This window comes from Aegilops tauschii, chromosome 6 (genome assembly GCF_002575655.3).
Source record: "Aegilops tauschii subsp. strangulata cultivar AL8/78 chromosome 6, Aet v6.0, whole genome shotgun sequence".
Taxonomy (NCBI): Eukaryota; Viridiplantae; Streptophyta; class Magnoliopsida; order Poales; family Poaceae; genus Aegilops; species Aegilops tauschii.
Window position 1 is genome coordinate 408,257,515 of NC_053040.3, and position 19,748 is coordinate 408,277,262.

The window sequence follows — 19,748 nt, forward strand, 5'->3', positions numbered from 1 at the left end:
ACTTCGCGTCCACGACAAGTCTACTGGCAAGATGCACTTCCGAGATCGATCCAACATGCAATGAAACTTGCCATTCCCTCCCCTAAAAAAAATGCAATGAAACTTCTTTCCAGCGCCAAAGATAGGCACCGCCACCTTTGATTCTCAGTTTCATATTTGGCTGGGAAGGCCTGCTGCACACAGGGCGCACGCCGAAATCATCAGACATGGCTGCTATTTTACTCCTGGGAGAGCTCATCTTTTTGTTGCGTTCCTCCGCTCCCCGCCACCGACTAGCTCGGTAGCCAAAGCAAAAGCACCGCAACCTGCCAACGCCGGAGCGGGAGCGGCGGCCGGATTCACGCGCACCAACTCCACCCGCGCGCGCTCCTCAACACTACTGCCACTAAATACTCAATGCCTAGCTAGCTCGGCCGCGCAAGCACGCGCTATAAGAGGCCACGCCGGTGCGCGGCAACCGGCAGCTCGTTCGATCTTGCCTGCGACTTCGAAGCTGACTGTCACCGTCACTAGTAGTGTATTGCGTCGATGGCTCTGGGAAGAGGCAGTGCGAGGAACGGCGCCGCGGTCCTCCGCGCGGCGGCGCTGCTGCTCGGCTTGCTCGCGATGAGCGCCGAGGCGGCCAAGTACACGGTCGGCGACTACGGGGGCTGGAAGTTCAACGTCGCCGGGTGGGCCAAGGGCAGGACCTTCCGCGCCGGCGACGTGCTCGGTGAGTTGATGTCTGCTTCATTGTTAGCCGCCGCTCGCTAGTTTGTAGGAGTAATATATGCGTTCGTTCGTGACACGATGCGCTTGTGAGTGTGTGTGCAGAGTTCAAGTACAACGGGGCGGTGCACGACGTGGCGGCCGTGGACGCGGCGGCGTACCAGAGCTGTGTGGTGCCCAAGGGCAAAAGGGCGCTGAGCAGCGGGCACGACAAGGTGAGGCTGGTCAAGGGGATGCACTACTTCGTCTGCACCGTGCGCGGGCACTGCAAGGCCAACATGAAGATCGCTGTCAGGGTCATCTAGGGACCAGAAGTGGCTAGTGACTTGTTACCACATTCAGATCAGATCGATCCAAAGCTTTCGACTAAAGCCTTTTAGTTTGCTTAATGCTTAAACCAACTGTTAGTTTGCTTCCCATTGCCGTGCACTCTTGTTCTAGATGCAGCAACCGCGAGTTACAATTCCTGTTAATTTGAATATGGGTCTAAAGCTTTCTGAAAACTGGATGGACTAGCGCTTTTCCATCCTTTGTTTACACAGGAAAAACCTAACCAGTAAATCTCAAAAAATAAAGGAAAAAACCTAACCAGTAAGGAAGAGATAGCAAATCGGGCACTCAGGGGAAGATGACGACACAAGAGGTTCCATTTATAGTGAAACTTGTACTAGTGCCATAATATATCGATCGGATATTTGCATACCTTTTCTCCTACTTCAAAAATACTAAGGTTCGTCATAAAGATCCACAAACCTTGCCACGATAAATTTCACAGCTACCCACTATGCATCGTCATAGTTATAATAAGCTCTTGAAGATCACGTTTCTGTCATGTCAGAGTACACTTCTCTTCGCCAGGGGTGCGATAATCACTCGTCTTTGTCGTCTTTCTTCGGCTTACGGTATGTTTCCTCAATGTGCTTTGCCAGGAAAACATACGTGTTGAACAGCTTCTTGACATTTGGAACGTTGTAGTTCTGAGCTACATAGACACCACATCCCACTCCCACCAAAAACTTGAAGCTACCACCGAAAAGCCCCATCGCGAGAAAACCTGGAGACGATGATATAAGGTTATGTACATGCATCTCGACAGAGGATGTAAAAAAACATGGGAAAACAAAAAAAGATACAAAATGATTGCTGTCATGTGGCAGAAACACACTACCCTTTCCAAACATGAAGCCAAATGATACATATTTCGCAGAAGAAAGTAACAGAAGCTACGTTTACTGGCACTGTGTAATAACGATTCATTTCTTCAGATTCCAACCTCATACGTTTGGTCATTATATTATAGATATAATTCCCAAAGTCAGGATGTTGCCGCTCAGTTGCTTCATTGATTGTGTAGTCCAGTAGGATGCTACAACAGCAAGAATAAAAGACACTGGCAGGAGAGGTGGCTGCCGAGATACATTAAGCAGAGGAAAAGTCGAGTCAGTTAAGAAGTGATACAATGGCCAGCCTAATCGGACTATTTAAGCCTAGCTCTTTTATATTTCAAGCAATGAGAAATCTCCCTGTCCTAACACTTCCCTCAACCCTTCAGATTCTCTAATATGTCACCTTCCAAGAATACCAATATACCATGCTAGCAACCATGACCACTTGTTAACACAGGACCCATCCTCTACCGAGCTACCACTCCATCCCTGGTTTTTGGCCAGCACCACCTCTGATATTACTGACCCCAATAAGATTCCAAATCTAGAATTGGGCAAATGTAATTGAAGAATCTATCAGATCTGCTAGTAACCTTCATCTTGCAAGGTCGCCAAAACCGAATTCATGATCCAAGTATTTCATTTGAAAATTAAACAGCCAAACCATGCATGCTCATTTGTCAAGCTTAGAGCACCTACATCATTCTTGGGAAAATGCAACAATCCAATTTTTTCCTGGTTATAGCATCACAATCAAAGGAAAATACATTTCAACCTACAGTCAAGGTTTAAAATGCCGCTAACAATGCTCACTGAGTTGAGCGCACAACTATTTTGTTTAAGCAGAATTTAGAAACTCTACTGTTTTTACAGATGGAAAACTCTATTGTCATCATCATGTATAACTACATAATATATTTTATCAGGGCTAACTGCATGTCTACACACTTAAAATACTGAATATTCACTGGCATCAGCTCTAAAGTGTCATACAAATTTCCCTTCCCCAACTACTCCATAAAGAAAAGAACATTAGACATGTAATAGTTCTACGTGACTATTGTTAATGATGATCAATTCACTTTAGAAAGAAAATGGGACAAGAGGTGAAGGTACGATCTAAGGCCAACTCCAACCTTCGACCCCAAATGGACGGCCGTTTGGTCCCGATTTTGTCCGTTTGGGTCGGCAAAACGGACACTGGCGTCCAGATGCAGTCGTTCGGCCGTTGATGCACCCAACTGGCCCGCCACATCCCAAATTGTCCGTTTTTTTTTGAACTTGCAAATTTGACCCAAAACAAACTCAAATAGACATTGCACATAATTTATAAACATTAATATAACACTCTGACCTCTAAGCATTGCTGCAATGCTGCACCGGCAGTTTTAAGTTTTAAAACAATCAAGTACAACCAAAGAAAATACTATACAGTCTGACACATGATAGTTTTTTTTTCGAGGAATAACACAATAGTATAATATAATCCTCAACCACATGATACATATAAAACCAAAATAATTATCAGCCAGTAACATATTGAAACTAAGAGATTGGAAACAGTGGAATTTGACATGTCAAAATAAAAGCAAAGGTGAAATTATCATGGCATTAGGGGATAGGGCATTGATCTAGTTCAATACCGGGTTAGCAGCTGCAGGTCGAGGAGATCGGGCAGTCGGCCTCCGGCGCCGGAGTCAGGAGCGGCAGGTCAGCACGACGACGGCCAGGCGCAACGGGGGTGCGGAGGGAGGCGAGGGGTGATGGCGCCGGGAGTGCGGCGAGGTGGGCGGCGCCGAGGAGGGCAGGGGAGCACGCGCGGGTCGGCAGGGAGTCAGGGATCGGCGTCGCGGGGAGCGGATGCGTCGAGGAGTGGCGGCTGGCGGGGGATGGCGGCGGCGATTCGCCAGCGAGGGTCACCGGTAGAGGAGGGAGTCGGGAGGGGACTTTTTTTTTCTCCCGTAGCTTTATTTATCACGGGATCTTCTTGCAGAAGGGGCAAAGATCCGAATTGGGCAGCCACGAGGCTGCAGGCGGCCCACAGTCCAAATACGGTTTTAAATGTTGAAGTAGAGCCCAAAAACTGCATCTTGTCAGTTGAAGACGAGGAGTAACATAAACTCAACCCACCGAAAACAATATTCATGAATTTTAAAAAAATATTCAGTGTTTGAAAAAACATTATCGAACTTGAAAAATCTTCATGAATTAAAAAAAGTTAGCAATTTTGTAACATGTTCATCAATTTGAAGAATGTTCATGAATTGAAAAAATATTCACAAAATTCAAAAAAAGTTCAGGATTGCAAAAAAATCTTGCAAAATTCAAAAGATGTTCATGAATTCAAAAATATTTGCAAAATTAAAAAATGTTTGTGAATTAAAAACATGTGGGCTAATTCAGAAAATATTTATGAAATTGAAAAATGTTCGCAAGTTCAAAAGTGTTTGCAAAATAATATATATATATATATATATATATATATATATATATATTGATGAATTTGAAAAAAGGAAAATAAAAGGCGGGAAAATGCGAAATGAACACAGAAAAATGGTTTGGAAATGTTTCAGAACCTTCCCAAAACCAAAGAGAGGAGTCCTACTGGTTGGGCCGGCCCAACTGTACGTAGAGGCTATACAGAGGTACTTGGTAGGTCGCTACACGACACACGCAAAATAAGAGTGCCCAATGATCTTCTGCTGAAAGTCTGCCATGCCTGCTGATACGTAGGGTTTCAGGCCAATTGGCATATAACCGATAGATATGATCAATGGTGATGCCATCGAAGATGTGAAGTTAAGTGATTCATGCATCTTGTCTCAATGCATGTTGATCCACCAATTCTTCCTTCTAGAGATTATAAAGATGTCTCGTGCAATGACTTTGGGGCATTGCTTGCTATCCGGCCAAGAGGAGTGCCAAAAGTCAATCTTCATTGAAAATTGATGGCTCAAGCTCCTGAAATCCATTGGATTGGATGACGAAGAGGAAGAAGTTTTAGGGGAGGATGGATGAGCTATCATGCCAATGAAGAACCACCAAGTGATGGAAACCAAGTGGGAGAAGGGGAAGGTCACGCGTGACGCCGGGGCATCTAAAATACCCCGCCACAATGGACATACATTTTTTCCACAAGGAAGGAGAAGAGAGAGAAGAAGTACAAACTCATGTTGGGTTCGCAAAAAGAGAGGAAGGATTGGGAGCGAGAGAGGATGAACAACAAGTTGTAAATTGGGAGGGAGAAGATGGACTTGGAGAAGCAAGATGTGTGTGCCAAGGGGAGTCGAGAAGGCCCGGACTTTTGGAGCAATATAGCTCAAGAAGGAGCGATTATAACTTGCTTGAGACACGGAGGATTCAAGGATAATGCTTACTAATGCAAATCTCTTGGATCCGGAAGGTGATAACTGGGTTGAGAAGAGGAAGAAGGAGATCAATCTGCGCAAGGAGTACGAGGGGGAAAGAGCGTCCGCCGCCGTAGCAGACGCATCCCAGATGTTGAATTTCATTTTGGCATGTTTTAATCTTGAATTATGGTTCAGTTTGCTTTGTTGCATTGAATTGGTGATAAATTACAACTATGCGATCGACCGACGTGCATGGATATCTACTCCTAATGGAGCAGTTGGTAGTCTCCGCCGGTCAATTTTCGTCCCACCTCCCTTGATTTTTTGGGTACCTCCTCCCACCTCTGACTTATCCACCAGAAACCGAAAAAACCTCCTCCTGAGGCCCCAACCCGCACCCATCCACGTACCAAAAAAATAGACCTACGAAGGTTAACCAACGAAAAAAGACCTATGGGTTAACCAGCGACAAAAAAACCTAAACCTATCGCCCGCTCCCTCGCGCCCCTGTTGCTCCCTCCTCGATCCCGATCTGGATCGAGGGGACGAGGAGCTCCTACCTCCCCCGCCGGCCGGCCTCCTCCTCGCCCCCCCGCTGCGTCCGGCGCCGCCACGGCCTCTGGAGCCAGGGAAGCCATGGCCCGAGCTCGGCCTCGAGGTCCCCGCCGCCGTCTCCTGCAGCTTCTGCCCCGACGCCTCACCGACCGAGCTCGCCGTCGCACCAACCTCGGCGCCGCGCCGCCGCCGGCTCTGGTCGCCACGCCTCAGCCGGCTCTGGCGCAGATCTGGGCATGGCAGCGCGAAGTGGCCGTTTCTCTGGCTCGATCTGCTGCTACGGTGTCCAGGCGGCCGGAAGGAGATGGTGGTGGTTGTAGGGGCTGTAGGCGCGCTGGTCTTACACGGTGAGGGTTGGCAAGGTGGGCTACTCGGGTCCACTGGTTGGATGGTTAAGGTTGCCAGCGAAAGCTGAACTCCGGCAGTGGCCGGAGTTGTCGATGGCGGCACCGGCAGGCCGTTTCCTTGCTGAAGGTATCAATGTTGCAGTCCTCACCTTCCACTGCCCCATGCCTCCCCCTGTGATTCACTGAAAACCTGATTCGATCCAGCTTGCTTGCTTTGTACTGTATTGCGCAGCAGCCAGACATGCCCATCCGGCCGGAAAGGAATCGGCAAGCTGCAGATTGATCAAGCTAAGTAATTTTCTTATCTTTGTTTGCACGGCCAGATAGCACGCCTTCTTGCTGATTACTTCTTCCCGTACACTCACGTGAAACAACATAGATTCACTAATTGATTTCGGCCAGATGCGCTAATACAGAAAGTTAGCTTGATTAGTTAATCTTCAGCTAGATGAGCGCACACATGTAACGCACAGAACGTGCAAACACGGTAAAATCTATTGGATGGCAATGGGTGTGTGACGCACCTATGTTTCTATTGTTTTGATCTGGTCAAGTTCACACGGGTTCTTATTTTCATAAGGCCAAATGGTGTTCATCAATGCTTTCGATATCTTTCCTCTTTTTGCTATGTATGTTTTCATGATATTTCTCTTGTCCTTTACATAAAATATCTTTTCATTGCCCCTCGGATGACTCCCAAATGTTGTATTTCATCTGTCAAAAAAGGTGCTTTGCCTGATAATAATTTTTTTGTTATGTTTGTTCAACAGTACACAACAACATTGATTGTGCTAGGCGTGATGGAAACGTGATGCTCGCAGACACTTGTCAAGATGCGGAAGGATGGGGACACAATGGTGGGGAACTTGGGTATATGAATGATAGACATGATCAGAATATGCATGCCACATTAGGTTGACATGGAGTGGAGAGGAGCCGAGGTAGGGGTGGTGAAGGGAGGCATTGGAAGAACAAAGAAGAAGGTATTTGGCAGAAAATAAGGCAGAAAAATCAGTTGGGCACATAACGTTTAGCAAAAATGAGCTCACCATTTTCGAGTGTTTACTACATCCTGGTCATCTACAAGTACTACAAGACATCATATGTAACTACAACCTTCCTCTTCAACATGTCGTTTATTTTGCGGGTGTCATGTCTTTCATTTTTATGGGTAGCATTTATGTTGAAGATAATTCTTTATTCCTTTGTAAGGTTAAATACAAGCATGTTAATTATTGTATGATATAGATTTTGTTTATATATAGTATTTAAACTCAACATGTCGTTTATGAGAGAGAGAGAGAGAGAGAGAGAGAGAGAGAGAGAGAGAGAGAGAGAGAGATTACCACTCAAATTAGTATTTATTGTAATGAAGGTCAGACTCTTGTCTGGTTTGCAGGAGAGAGGGAGGTGTTGGCCGGGTCATGGTTCAGTTTACTCTAGATTTTCAGTTCTTTTCACCTCATAATTATCTTTATTTATGTGTTAAGCTTTTTTTCTTCTTTTGGTCCTTTCCATTTGAGGCTTCTTGTGCACCTTGATTTAGTTCTGTTATTTATTTGGTGCCAATGTCTTAGGACAATACTTTCATGCATGTATTATTTCCAGCATTCAAATTTGGAGACCTTTGTTCCACTAGGTTTGTTGCATTCACCTTATTGAAGATAATAAACACTTATTGAGGAACATGCTAAGGATGGAGGAACGGACGTCAAGTTCCAGCTGCATATTATTCAGCTCGATTCATTGCTTAGGATAATTCAGAATCTAAAATTTGAAGGTGAGGTAGAGGAATATTGTCTGTCCTGTCCAGAAACAATGCTCGTTTTTTTTATTCCAGTCTATGTATTTCTTGTGTCTCATGAATTGAGTATTTGAGTTGGAACATAAGTATATTAGTGTCATAGAATTCGCACATATACTTTATCCACTTGTGGTTACTATTTACAAAGCATATATTTATATTTGGATTACAAATTCTCTGTACTTGTTGTCGTACTTTGTGTTTTCTACTAATTGTGGTGCCTCTTGAAGGGAAAGCTAGGAGTCATTGATAACAGGTACGGAAGTTGGTGGACACCTACAAGGATGTGGAGGTGAGCATCATCGTGATGCGGCACAACCTCGGGGCGGCGCTGGCCACCCTGAACACGTTCAAAATCTTTGAGAATGGCCAATCACGGCGTTTGCGTTTTTTAGGCCGCGCGTGGGCGGCGCCAGCTTTAAGAAGCGGTTCCGGTTTGTTTTCGCCATACCTGAGGGCGTCGCTGTCCGGTTTATTTTTGCTGTTCAGATCACCGCAAGGTGAGTCGAATCAATCTCGTACGCCTTAGGCGATGCCCCAACTTTCTTGATATTCGTCGACATGATTCCTCAGTATGAGTCTAGAAAAATATGGCTATTTGATTGTAAAGAGCAAGAAAAGAAAATAATAAATTTGTATCTTCATGTGCATGTGCATTACATTCGTTTTCATTCTACTGATATTTTTTTGCAGGAGGAGAAAGCAACATGAAGTTTCTGGGGCAGGTAATGCTCTTCATGTCCATGGTTGAGTTTAATTGATTTTTTTTAATGATAAGGGAGGTCATGGATTCGTAGTCGTGGTTCATGTTATTTTTCTGAACTATTTTTTAATATGTTGAATCATGTGAGAGTATTTCCAGTTTTCACACAAATATACAAACTCATCTCCATGCTATATTTTAGGATAGGCTACAGATGTCTATGTTCTTTCATCCAGCCCATGACGCAAACTTCTTCCATTTGCCAAATTTGATCTAAATAATGTTGTCATTGAGAAAATTATTGTGTGTGGCTCTTCCAGCTGTACATTTGGTACGATTTGCTCCCGCATGCGTGATGTGGTTATGATTTTCTGGTGCCTATTTTTTTTTTGCAGAGATTAACAATATTTGGAAGATGGTATGGTTTGCCGGACCGGAACTAGAACAAGAACAAGAACGAGGAGGAGCTTAAGTAGGGCCATGTCAGGGTGTCGCTGCAATAGGAAATTGTCGCCGGCACTAAATACCAGGGGAACCAATTTTTTTTTTCTACAAAGGTAACAAACTTTATGCGTCTAATTGAACTATAAATTATTGCCTATATAGAGGGACCAAATCGAGCAGGCCATAAACAACCTATTCCTGCTTATCTTTGTTTTCTTTGTATTTGTATTATTAATCTTGGTTTCAACTGGTGTGTTGAGTGCAATCTTCCGGGTGCAATCCTCAAATATGGGATGTCAGTACTAGCCTTAATTCAACATCTGGATTGGCTTATGATGGCATGGAGTTCCATCGTTTCGGCTGCTCGCGGCGAGGAGTGTGTGGCCGGTGCTTGCGGCAACAGCGGAGTGGCGTGCGCGAGCACGGTGTAGGCAGTGGCCAAAGGCTCATCGGCCGCTGCGAGTACGCCGTTGGCACCAGGTTCATGACATTGTAAAATAAATAAATCTTGATTCAAGATAAATGAAACCTTTCCTATATACAATCAGCTTTTTATTGAAGGTTGCATTTGATGGTTTATTGGCTCTTCTGTGTTTCTAATTAACATTATTAATATTTAGGGTGTAAGAGCTTTTGAATTTAGATGGTAGTCGAAGGAGTGGGCCAGGTACTTAGCAAAAGGTTTAGCTGTTTTTTTAGAACAGAGATGGAGCATGGGTTACCGACAAGATCCAACACAGAACGTGAAGTAGTGTGACTAAGTCCAAGAAGGAAAAAATGCTAGAGGGGGACCAGCCAAAGGGTGAATTTCTTGTGCACACGGTCCTTTTGTTGGCATCCTTGAATGTTTTGAGAAAACATCTAATAAATATGGTTGACATGCTTAAATATGTTTTGAAAATAAAATCCAAAAATTATATGAATTACATGGGATAGATCGTATTTGCAAGATGGAACACTCGTGTCACAAATTTGAAGTCAAATTCATAACATAGTTCAAGAAAAAAGACGAATTCGATAGTACACAACATTAGTTGGGCTTTAAATTTGGCCAATTACCACTCGATACTATTTTTGTTTTTCCCGGTTGGGTTTCAAAAGTTACTTGATTTTTGTGACAATCGGTTCCTTTTGTACCTATCTGCGGACCTTTTCTCAGTTTGTTTTAGATGTTTTTAAGTACAAACCGATGCCAGGTGGGCTACAAACCTATTGCTTTATATACTTACCAATGGCCACAGTTAACAATTTGGGCCTAATATTGGACATGAACTTAAACAATAGACAGTGTTTTTTCAGGCTGATTGTTGCTATGAAGAATGGAACGGACATGCTATTGTTAAAGAACACTCTCGGAAGTTGGATCTCTCTTTTTGTGCTACTATTGCTCAAATTAAGAAGCTCATTACAAGGAATTGTCAGTTTTTGTGTACCTTGTAATAGTGATATGCATGGACGTGTGAATTGAGTGATATTGATACTATTTAATAATGGATGGTATACGTGGCGAGCGGTTTTCTGGTTTAGGAGACACCAAGACTGCCAAGAAAGAAAGAAGCCGAAGAGAGTTTTAATTTGTCACTATTTGATGAAACCATATGCCATCATGCTTAACATGTATTTCTGAATTAAAATAACAATATGATAAATGTGCATATTTCTATTATTTCATAGCAATGTATGGTCATCCGGCTTTTGCCCGTACCAACGTAGGGGCATTCTCTTAGTTTACATGGATTCAAGGTTGATGCGAGAAACATGGTTGTCCGACATGACGTTTGATGGCTCGTGCGGCGGTGTGGAGGGTAATGCCTCATGCTCTAAAAACTATATCGAGGACCGAGTGTTTATTTTTCGAACACTTAAGATTTAAACCACTTGGTAGATAAAAAGTCCGTCTGTATTTCCATCATCTGGTCTCAGATGGCATGTATCCCTATTGTCCTGAGTGTTATTTGTCTACCAAGTGCCTACGGAAATACACGAGCGTGTCATCCCGCGCTTGGTAAATTGCTCACTATACCGAGTGCCCGATGAACTGCACCCGATACAGTTGTTGGCACTCAGTACAATTCGAGTTCCCGGTAGTTTTGGTCATGCATCCGGGGACGGAACCCCTCCCGCCGTCTTATGGTCCGCGGCGAGCTCTCCCCGAGGGATCTCGCGGCAGCAGGCTTCGCCGTGGTTCCCGCAGGCCTGTCCAACTCCATGCACGCTGCTCAAGGCGCCGGCGTGGAGCAGAAGCAGGTAGAAGAGCTGCGTCAGCGTCGAGATCGTGATGAACGCCTCCAACGTCCTCTGCTAGCAAGACGAGCACATAATTCATAACTAGAACCACCGAGAGGAAAAGCAGTAATATACAAGGATAGATGCACCGGTGCGTGCAGAACTAGCATTGGCTGACGACGTACCAGGCGCCTTCCTCGGTTGCCTAGAGTGATGTGCTTGCACGCGAGGCTGCAGATGTTCAAGGAAAGATGGCACAGCACTGTGAGTTACTACGTACTAGCAGATGGCGAGTGATTACATTACTGGCGGTGCGAGTGTAGGGCAGAACCCGAAGGCGAGGGCGGTGAGCGCCCAGGAGACGAGCCCGGTGGAGGCGGCGGCGGCGAGGCTCTCGCTGTGCCAGGGCGCCCTGACGTGGAGTAGGGCGGGAAGCACCGAGCAGGCGCCGACCACCCCGGCCATGAGCGAGAAGACGAGCAGGTACCCCGTCGCCGTGTTGCCTCCTAGATCTGCACACCGCGTCACTCACGTCGTTAACCAGACCAGATCGATCATGTCGCACGCAAGGACGTAGTACGTACGGCGGTGCGTCTCGCGGTCGATGAACTTGTTGAGCGACCAGCCGGCGATGCCGAGGACGGCCGCGTGCATGACGAGGTTGATGCACAGCAGGGGCCCGATGTACCGCCTGCTCGCCGCGCCCACGGCCATGGATCCACTACTGCTAGCTCCCCGGCCGCGAATGCTACCGTCGGTCTCGAGTGTGTGCACAATTGATCTGGTGACTCTGGTCGCTATGTAACTACTACTGGAAGTGTTCGAGCGTCCAGCCGAGGGGCCGGGGCCGTTTGTGATGACGCGCACTAGAAGTTTCGTGCAACGGCAATGCTGTTGTGCACGCGAAGCTAGCATGGAGGACGGGCCCCGCGCTAGAACCGTGTGCCACGCAAAGGCACGCGTACATAGTAACATGGGCCAGCTTCGGAGGGCGACTGCCGGCCGCCGTTGCAGCTTGCATGGACGAGGTAAGCCCACCGATGTACTCCTACGGGACAATGTGGTGGTCTGGTATGGACTACGGAGCTGTGAGCTGAGACCTCTGTTCCTAGGACAGCCAACCAAACGCTGGGGGCCAGCCACAGATTTCTAAGATAGGCAGCCGGCCAATCAGAGCCCACCATCCTGCCATGTGGCCGATCACCGCGCAAAAGCATCAAATCAAATTCCGCCCGGGACACAAGGAGAAAGAGAGGCCCAGGGACGCACAGGACTAAGGAGCGTGTCAGCATAGCCAGAGCCAGAGAAGAGCTTGCAGGTGAGAACATGGCCGCAACGGCGTGCTCTACGGCGCTTCTGGGTGGAGCAGGAGCGCGCCTCCCCGTCCGCGCCGCCGCCGCGCCGCGGTCCGTTCTCCTCCCACGGCGTAACTTCTCCCCTCTTGGCCTCCAAGGTGCGCACGGTACCTATACTGCGTGCTACATTCATTCCGCAATGGCGATGCCCAGATACGTAGACGCCTTAACAATTAGCACGATGTTTTTAACCAGATACACCGCGGCTCTCTCTGCTCCGGGCGAAGGCCTCCTCCGATGACACCTCTGCCGCGAGCGGCGACGAGCTCGTCGACGACCTGAAAGCCAAGGTACTCTCAGAACAGGAGGCGCTAATGCGTATTCGGGGAGTACGTAGAACGGCGAGCTGATCGGCTTGAGCAACGGTGCGTGCGTGTTGTTTGCTTTGTCGCAGTGGGACGCCGTCGAGAACAAGTCCACCGTGCTGACGTACGCCGGCGGCGCCATCGTCGCCGTATGGTTCTCCTCCGTCATCGTCGGCGCCATCAACTCCCTGCCTCTGGTGTGTACGCTCATAAGTACATGAGTACATGACCATGACCACCGTCTTGGATCGACCGATCATGTCGATCGTGTGTCCACTCATCAGACTTGAGTACCGATGACACGTTGAATAATTTCTGCATGCAGCTTCCCAAGATCATGGAGCTTGTTGGGCTCGGCTACAGCGGATGGTTCGTGTACCGCTACCTCCTCTTCAAGGTGCGCGACCAGTTACGGGCTCGCTTAGCTGGTAGTATCTGGTGGTAGAACTAATTCGATTGCAAGAAACGTGTAATTCGTTAACATGATCTTGGACAAAATACCATTGCAGGAACGCAGGAAAGAGCTGGCCGACGACGTGGAGTCCTTGAAGAAGAGCATTGCTGGTACAGAGGCAGAGTAAAAGAAAATAATGTTGTATGGATTATTATTTTTGTTGGATGAATATCTCGAGAACGCTTATCAGAGGGTTTGCTTTTTTTTTAACAAGGCAAAAGACTTGCCATTTTCATTGATTAAAGAAGTCCGTTTAGACAAAACCCGTCTAGTAGGAAGACAAAGCAATTACTCTTGCAGTATTTACAATACTCAAGTGTGCAGCCCCAGCCGAGGGACAGAGCCTATCCTCCTCCTTCATCTTCGAGATAATCATCATCGCCCTCCTCCTTCATCTCCAAGATAATCATCATCGCCGGGGCAATGAGGTTGCGTAAGACTACCATTCCGTTCTTTCCAAACTTCTCACCTAACAAGCATTGTTGAGGAGGAGAATATCGACCGTCCAGTCCTTCACCGAGGTCACTAGGAGCCAATCCGAAGCCATGATGTGATGGAGCCCAAGCCAGGTAGTGACCTCCGACCAAATATGTTGCGTTTATCTATAGTGACAAATGAGGTGCACCACAGACTCCTGGAGATTGCTTACATAGGGAGCACAACCCATGGTTTGGCAATTTACGACGAAGCAAGTATTGGCGGTCCAGACTCTATCCTGCATGATAAGCCAGGTAAAGAAATTGCACCTGGGGGTGGGGGAGCCCAGGCCCTCCACACTGTGGGAACCATGGTCGTGGAGGCCGACCCAACAAATTGCACCTTGTATCCCGAGGTCATCGATTACTCCCCATTGGCAATGAATTTCCACGTAACGGAGTCCAGGATTCCTTGGTTGAGGTGAATATGAGCAAGAATTTCCCAAAGAGGAACAAACTGGTGGATGTGCTCTATGGAAAAGCCATGCTGAGTGTCAATTTGGCGGACCCACGAGTTATCCAGCATAGCCATGCTAACCGTGCAATTCTTTTTGCTGGAGAGGTCGAAGATCTTGGGGTAGACGCATTTTGGCTTAACGCCCTGTAGCCAAGGAGAATCCCAAAATCTTGCCTTGTTTTCATCTCCCACGGCAACTTGGTGGCTTCCACAAAGATGTCGCGATCAGTGGTGTTACTTAGAACAGGGGGGTTTGCTTTGAATTTAGTGGGGATTAGCCCGTAGGAAATTGGACCGTACGTTCATAAAATGCTATTGTGAATTTGAGATGATGCACTGCCAGATGTGAGGCATGCTGGTTTGGTCTGCTCGTAGACTGGACTGCACATTCAGGCTGTAAATAACAGTAAAGACTTGTGCATTCAGGCCGGCTAATAACGAGAATAGAAGTGTCTCGTGCATACCTCTCAGGGAGTGGACTGACCATAAGTACCTCCGTCTGTGCTCCTCTCTACTTTCTTCCACGATAAACCTCATATCGTAAATTCGGCAGAACATTATTTATCACAATACTCTTAGGGCAACTCCAACGGTGACCCGCAAAAATCCTCCCACATCTCCAACGACCCGGACGTGGGAGGCAGCCATCCAACCGTAGCCACATACATTTTCACAACAACTCGAACCAACCGGACGAAATTCGATCAAACCGGATGAATTTTGACATAAACACGGCGGATTTCATTGAAACTAGGATAATTTGTACATAAAACCGAACGATATTTCTTCCGGTGAACTATAAACCTAAAAATAAAACCCTAAACTATCCTATACTTGACGGTGACCTCGTAGGCCATGCTGGGCTGGCCGGCGGCTCCTCCTCCGTCATCGTGGGCCAGCCCGGCGTCGGAGTCGGGCTTGGGGCGGCGGAAGGTGGCTGCATCACGACAGGGCTTACCGACGGTTGTCAAGGCAACGATCCTGACAATGAGTAGTAGGGGTACGAACAAGGGGCGGAGCCTAGCTATGGCGCAGGTGTGGCACTTGGTTTTTACGGGTCCGGGCTCCTCTCGGAAAAGGTAACAACCCTATGTCTCGTGCTCGGAGGCTTGTTTTCTCTTGGGGGGGGGCTATGATTACAATGGATGTTGAACCCTTGCTGAGGAGGAGGAGGGCGGCTTATATAGAGTGCGCCGTGACCTCTTTACTCCCATGTTACAAGGGTGGTTTAATGGCTATAACTATGGTAGTTATGTGTTAATAGCCACAACAACGACAGTTACAGGTAACGGTAGCCATGACTATGCTTAAAGCCCGACTTAAAGCTACTCGACTGTTGCAGCTCCCACGTCGCCCTTTCACCTCCCTTGTCCGAGTGGTGATGGATGGGCCGATTGGAGGGAAGACGTCCGAGTGTCGTTGGTGTATCTGATTGGATTTCTTACATTGCACATCCGAATGTGTCTGTGGTCTAGGGACCAACCAATGATGGTGTGGGACCCCATGTGGGCCTTAGATGTCAGGTCCTGACCATACCAGTAGTAGGTGACCCCATCATTAGCCGCCGAACTGGTTGAGGCTTCACAGGACGGGTTATTTGAGTCTTTGGACTGGTCCGAGTGATTCGGGTCACTCGGCATCCGATCTCGGTTAACTTTGAGTGAAACCGCGGCCGATTCTGGACTAAAGGTCTTCCGAGTGATCGAACAATGCTGACCGCTGGGCAAAATTTAGTGGAATTCATGTGTCTCTCGGCAGAGATAGACTTGTGGTCCGAGTGAGGACATGCCATAAAAACCCGAGTGGCGACGCCGACGCATGGGCAGAATCCCCGGAGAGAAGCCACTCAGTATCCTAGGGGAACGTCGGCGCGGACCAGCCCCGTGTCTAAAGTTACGAGGCTTGCGCCTTGGAGCCTAGTAAAAGGACCAAGTCAACCCGTGGAGGGACACCAAGCTCGTCCCATCGCGATCCTGAAGATGACTTCAGTCGAGTGTTTTACGTGTCCCAGTGCACGGTGACCTGTGGAGGGTGGTGTTGGAAATATGCCCTAGAGGCAATAATAAATGGTTATTATTATATTTCTTTGTTCATGATAATTGTCTATTGTTCATGCTATAATTGTGTTATTCGGAAATCGTAATACATGTGTGAATACATAGACCACAAGGTGTCCCTAGTAAGCCTCTAGTTGACTAGCTCGTTGATCAACAGATAGTCACGGTTTCCTGACTATGGACATTGGATGTCATTGATAACGGGATCACATCATTAGGAGAATGATGTGATGGACAAGACCCAATCCTAAGCATAGCATAAAAGATCGTGTAGTTTCGTTTGCTAGAGCTTTTCCAATGTCAAGTATCTTTTCCTTAGACCATGAGATCGTGCAACTCCCGGATACCGTAGGAGTGCTTTGGGTGCACCAAACGTCACAACGTAACTGGGTGACTATAAAGGTACACTACGGGTATCTCTGAAAGTGTCTGTTGGGTTGGCACGGATCGAGACTGGGATTTGTCACTCCGTGTGACGGAGAGGTATCTCTGGGCCCACTCGGTAATGCATCATCATAATGAGCTCAATGTGACTAAGGCGTTAGTCACGGGATCATGCATTGCGGTACGAGTAAAGAGACTTACCGGTAACGAGATTGAACAAGGTATTGGGATACCGACGATCGAATCTCGGGCAAGTAACATACCGATTGACAAAGGGAATTGTATACGGGATTGATTGAATCCTCGACATCATGGTTCATCCGATGAGATCATCGTGGAACATGTGGGAGCCAACATGGGTATCCAGATCCCGCTGTTGGTTATTGACCGGAGAGGCGTCTCGGTCATGTCTGCATGTCTCCCGAACCCGTAGGGTCTACACACTTAAGGTTCGGTGACGCTAGGGTTGTAGAGATATGAGTATGCGGAAACCCGAAAGTTGTTCGGAGTCCCGGATGAGATCCCGGACGTTACGAGGAGTTCCGGAGGTGAAGAATTATATATAGGAAGTCCAGTTTCGGCCACCGGAAAGTTTCGGGGGTTATCGGTATTGTACCGGGACCACCGGAAGGGTCCCGGGGGTCCACCGGGTGGGGCCACCTGTCCCGGAGGGCCCCATGGGCTGAAGTGGGAAGGGAACCAGCCCATAGTGGGCTGGGGCGCCCCCCATGGGCCTCCCCCTGCGCCTAGGGTTGGAAACCCTAGGGTGGGGGGCGCCCCACTTGACTGGGGGGGTAAGTTACCCCCCTGGCCGCCGCCCCCCCCCCCCCATCCAGATGGGTTCTGGCCGGCGCCCCCCGCTCCCAGGGGGCCTATATAAAGGGGGGGAGGGAGGGCAGTAGTATTACAGCCTTGGGCGCCTCCCTCGTCCCCTGCTACACCTCTCTCTCTCGCAGAAGCTCGGCGAAGCCCTGCCGACATCCCGCTACATCCACCACCACGCCGTCGTGCTGCTGGATCTCTATCAACCTCTCCTTCCCCCTTGCTGGATCAAGAAGGAGGAGACGTCGCTGCACCGTACGTGTGTTGAACGCAGAGGTGCCGTCCGTTCGGCACTCAGTCATCGGTGATTTGAATCACGGCGAGTACAACTCCGTCAACAACGTTCATTGAAACGCTTCCGCTCGCGATCTACAAGGGTATGTTGATGCACTCCTTTCCCCTCGTTGCTAGTATACTCCATAGATGGATCTTGGTGAGCGTAGGAAAATTTTAAAATTATGCTACGATTCCCAACAGTGGCATCATGAGCCAGGCCTATGCGTAGTTACTATGCACGAGTAGAACACAAAGTAGTTGTGGGCGTTGATGTTGCCAATTCTTCTTGCCGCTACTAGTCTTATCTTGTTTCGGCGGTATTGTAGGATGAAGCGGCCCGGACCGACCTTACACGTACGCTTACGTGAGACAAGTTCCACCGACTAACATGCACTAGTTGCATAAGGTGGCTAGCGGGTGTCTGTCTCTCCTACTTTAGTCGGAACGGATTCGATGAAAAGGGTCCTTATGAAGGGTAAATAAAAATTGGCAAATCACGTTGTGGTCATACGTAGGTAAGAAACGTTCTTGCTAGAAACCTACAAGCCACGTAAAAAACTTGCAACAACAATTAGAGGACGTCTAACTTGTTTTTGCAGCATGTGATGTGATATGGCCAGAAGATGTGATGAATGATATATGTGATGTATGAGATTGATCATATTCTTGTAATAGGAATCACGACTTGCATGTCGATGAGTATGACAACCGGCAGGAGCCATAGGAGTTGTCTTTATTATTTTGTATGACCTGCGTGTCATTGAATAACGCCATGTAAATTACTTTACTTTGTTGCTAAACGCGTTAGCCATAGAAGTAGAAGTAATCGTTGGCGTGACGACTTCATCAAGACACAATGATGGAGATCATGATGATGGAGATCATGGTGTCATGCCGGTGATGAAGATGATCATGGTGCCCCGAAGATGGAGATCAAAGGAGCAAAATGATATTGGCCATATCATGTCACTATTTGATTGCATGTGATGTTTATCATGTTTTGCATCTTATTTGCTTAGAACGACGGTAGTAAGTAAGATGATCCCTTATGATAATTTCAAGAAAAGTGTTCCCCCTAACTGTGCACCGTTGCGAAGGTTCGTTGTTTCGAAGCACCACGTGATGATCGGGTGTGATAGATTCTAACGTTCGAATACAACGGGTGTTGACGAGCCTAGCATGTACAGACATGGCCTCGGAACACACGCAATACACTTAGGTTGACTTGACGAGCCTAGCATGTACAGACATGGCCTCGGAACACGGAGGACCGAAAGGTCGAGCATGAGTCGTATAGAAGATACGATCAACATGGAGATGTTCACCGATCTTGACTAGTCCGTCTCACGTGATGATCGGACACGGCCTAGTTAACTCGGATCATGTTTCACTTAGATGACTAGAGGGATGTCTATCTGAGTGGGAGTTCATTGAGTAATTTGATTAGATGAACTTAATTATCATGAACTTAGTCTAAAATCTTTACACTATGTCTTGTAGATCAAATGGCCCACGTTGTCCTCAATTTCAACGCGTTCCTAGAGAAAACCAAGCTGAAAGATGATGGCAGCAACTATACGGACTGGGTCCGGAACCTGAGGATCATCCTCATAGCAGCCAAGAAAGATTATGTCTTAGAAGCACCGCTAGGTGAAGCACCAATCCCAGAGAACCAAGACGTTATGAACGCTTGGCAGCAGCGTGCTGATGATTACTCCCTCGTTCAGTGCGGCATGCTTTACAGCCTAGAACCGGGTCTCCAAAAGCGTTTTGAGAAACATGGAGCATATGAGATGTTCGAGGAGCTGAAAATGGTTTTCCAAGCTCATGCCCGGGTCGAGAGATATGAATTCTCCGAC

The 19,748-nt window shown here is 47.4% G+C and overlaps 4 protein-coding genes across 5 annotated transcripts; 2 read left to right on the forward strand and 2 right to left on the reverse strand.

Moving 5' to 3' along the window:
• Positions 1-245: 245 nt before the first annotated feature.
• Positions 246-1,211, forward strand: LOC109766095 (basic blue protein). The gene is made up of 2 exons (XM_020324863.4): positions 246-712; positions 814-1,211. Exons 1-2 carry the CDS (start codon positions 529-531, stop codon positions 1,011-1,013), a joined length of 384 nt encoding a protein of 127 aa, XP_020180452.1. The 5' UTR covers positions 246-528; the 3' UTR covers positions 1,014-1,211.
• Positions 1,212-1,337: 126 nt separating this feature from the next.
• On the reverse strand, positions 1,338-1,762 carry LOC109766096 (uncharacterized). The gene has a single exon (XM_020324864.2). The coding sequence runs from the start codon at positions 1,749-1,751 to the stop codon at positions 1,578-1,580; it is 174 nt and encodes a 57-aa protein (XP_020180453.1). The 5' UTR covers positions 1,752-1,762; the 3' UTR covers positions 1,338-1,577.
• Positions 1,763-10,959: 9,197 nt separating this feature from the next.
• Positions 10,960-12,148, reverse strand: LOC109766100 (membrane protein PM19L). The gene is made up of 4 exons (XM_020324868.4): positions 11,888-12,148; positions 11,635-11,815; positions 11,489-11,534; positions 10,960-11,375 (listed from the first exon to the last, which is right to left on the reverse strand). The coding sequence occupies exons 1-4, from the start codon at positions 12,015-12,017 to the stop codon at positions 11,172-11,174; spliced, it is 561 nt and encodes a 186-aa protein (XP_020180457.1). The 5' UTR covers positions 12,018-12,148; the 3' UTR covers positions 10,960-11,171.
• Positions 12,149-12,503: 355 nt separating this feature from the next.
• On the forward strand, positions 12,504-13,603 carry LOC109766097 (protein CURVATURE THYLAKOID 1A, chloroplastic). 2 transcript variants are annotated; one of them, XM_020324866.4, is made up of 5 exons: positions 12,504-12,756; positions 12,854-12,948; positions 13,053-13,160; positions 13,289-13,360; positions 13,473-13,603. In XM_020324866.4, exons 1-5 carry the CDS (start codon positions 12,630-12,632, stop codon positions 13,542-13,544), a joined length of 474 nt encoding a protein of 157 aa, XP_020180455.1. In that variant the 5' UTR covers positions 12,504-12,629; the 3' UTR covers positions 13,545-13,603. The 2 variants fall into 2 exon arrangements, with proteins under 2 accessions (XP_020180455.1, XP_020180454.1); XM_020324865.4 differs by having other exon boundaries at positions 12,542-12,765.
• The last annotated feature ends 6,145 nt before the right edge of the window (positions 13,604-19,748 follow it).

What these genes read in the sequence shown, in the direction of transcription:
- LOC109766095 (XM_020324863.4), top strand. Translation starts at nt 529, where the DNA reads ATGGCTCTGGGAAGAGGCAGTGCGAGGAACGGCGCCGCGGTCCTCCGC. An exon ending in CCGCGCCGGCGACGTGCTCG is followed by an intron (nt 713 to 813) that starts GTGAGTTGATGT and finishes GTGTGTGTGCAG; the next exon opens with AGTTCAAGTACAACGGGGCG.
- LOC109766096 (XM_020324864.2), bottom strand. Translation starts at nt 1,751, where the DNA reads ATGGGGCTTTTCGGTGGTAGCTTCAAGTTTTTGGTGGGAGTGGGATGT.
- LOC109766100 (XM_020324868.4), bottom strand. Translation starts at nt 12,017, where the DNA reads ATGGCCGTGGGCGCGGCGAGCAGGCGGTACATCGGGCCCCTGCTGTGC. An exon ending in CTCACCGCCCTCGCCTTCGG is followed by an intron (nt 11,535 to 11,634) that starts GTTCTGCCCTAC and finishes GAACATCTGCAG; the next exon opens with CCTCGCGTGCAAGCACATCA. An exon ending in GCAACCGAGGAAGGCGCCTG is followed by an intron (nt 11,376 to 11,488) that starts GTACGTCGTCAG and finishes TCTTGCTAGCAG; the next exon opens with AGGACGTTGGAGGCGTTCAT.
- LOC109766097 (XM_020324865.4), top strand. Translation starts at nt 12,630, where the DNA reads ATGGCCGCAACGGCGTGCTCTACGGCGCTTCTGGGTGGAGCAGGAGCG. An exon ending in TGGCCTCCAAGGTGCGCACG is followed by an intron (nt 12,766 to 12,853) that starts GTACCTATACTG and finishes GTTTTTAACCAG; the next exon opens with ATACACCGCGGCTCTCTCTG. An exon ending in ACCGCTACCTCCTCTTCAAG is followed by an intron (nt 13,361 to 13,472) that starts GTGCGCGACCAG and finishes ATACCATTGCAG; the next exon opens with GAACGCAGGAAAGAGCTGGC.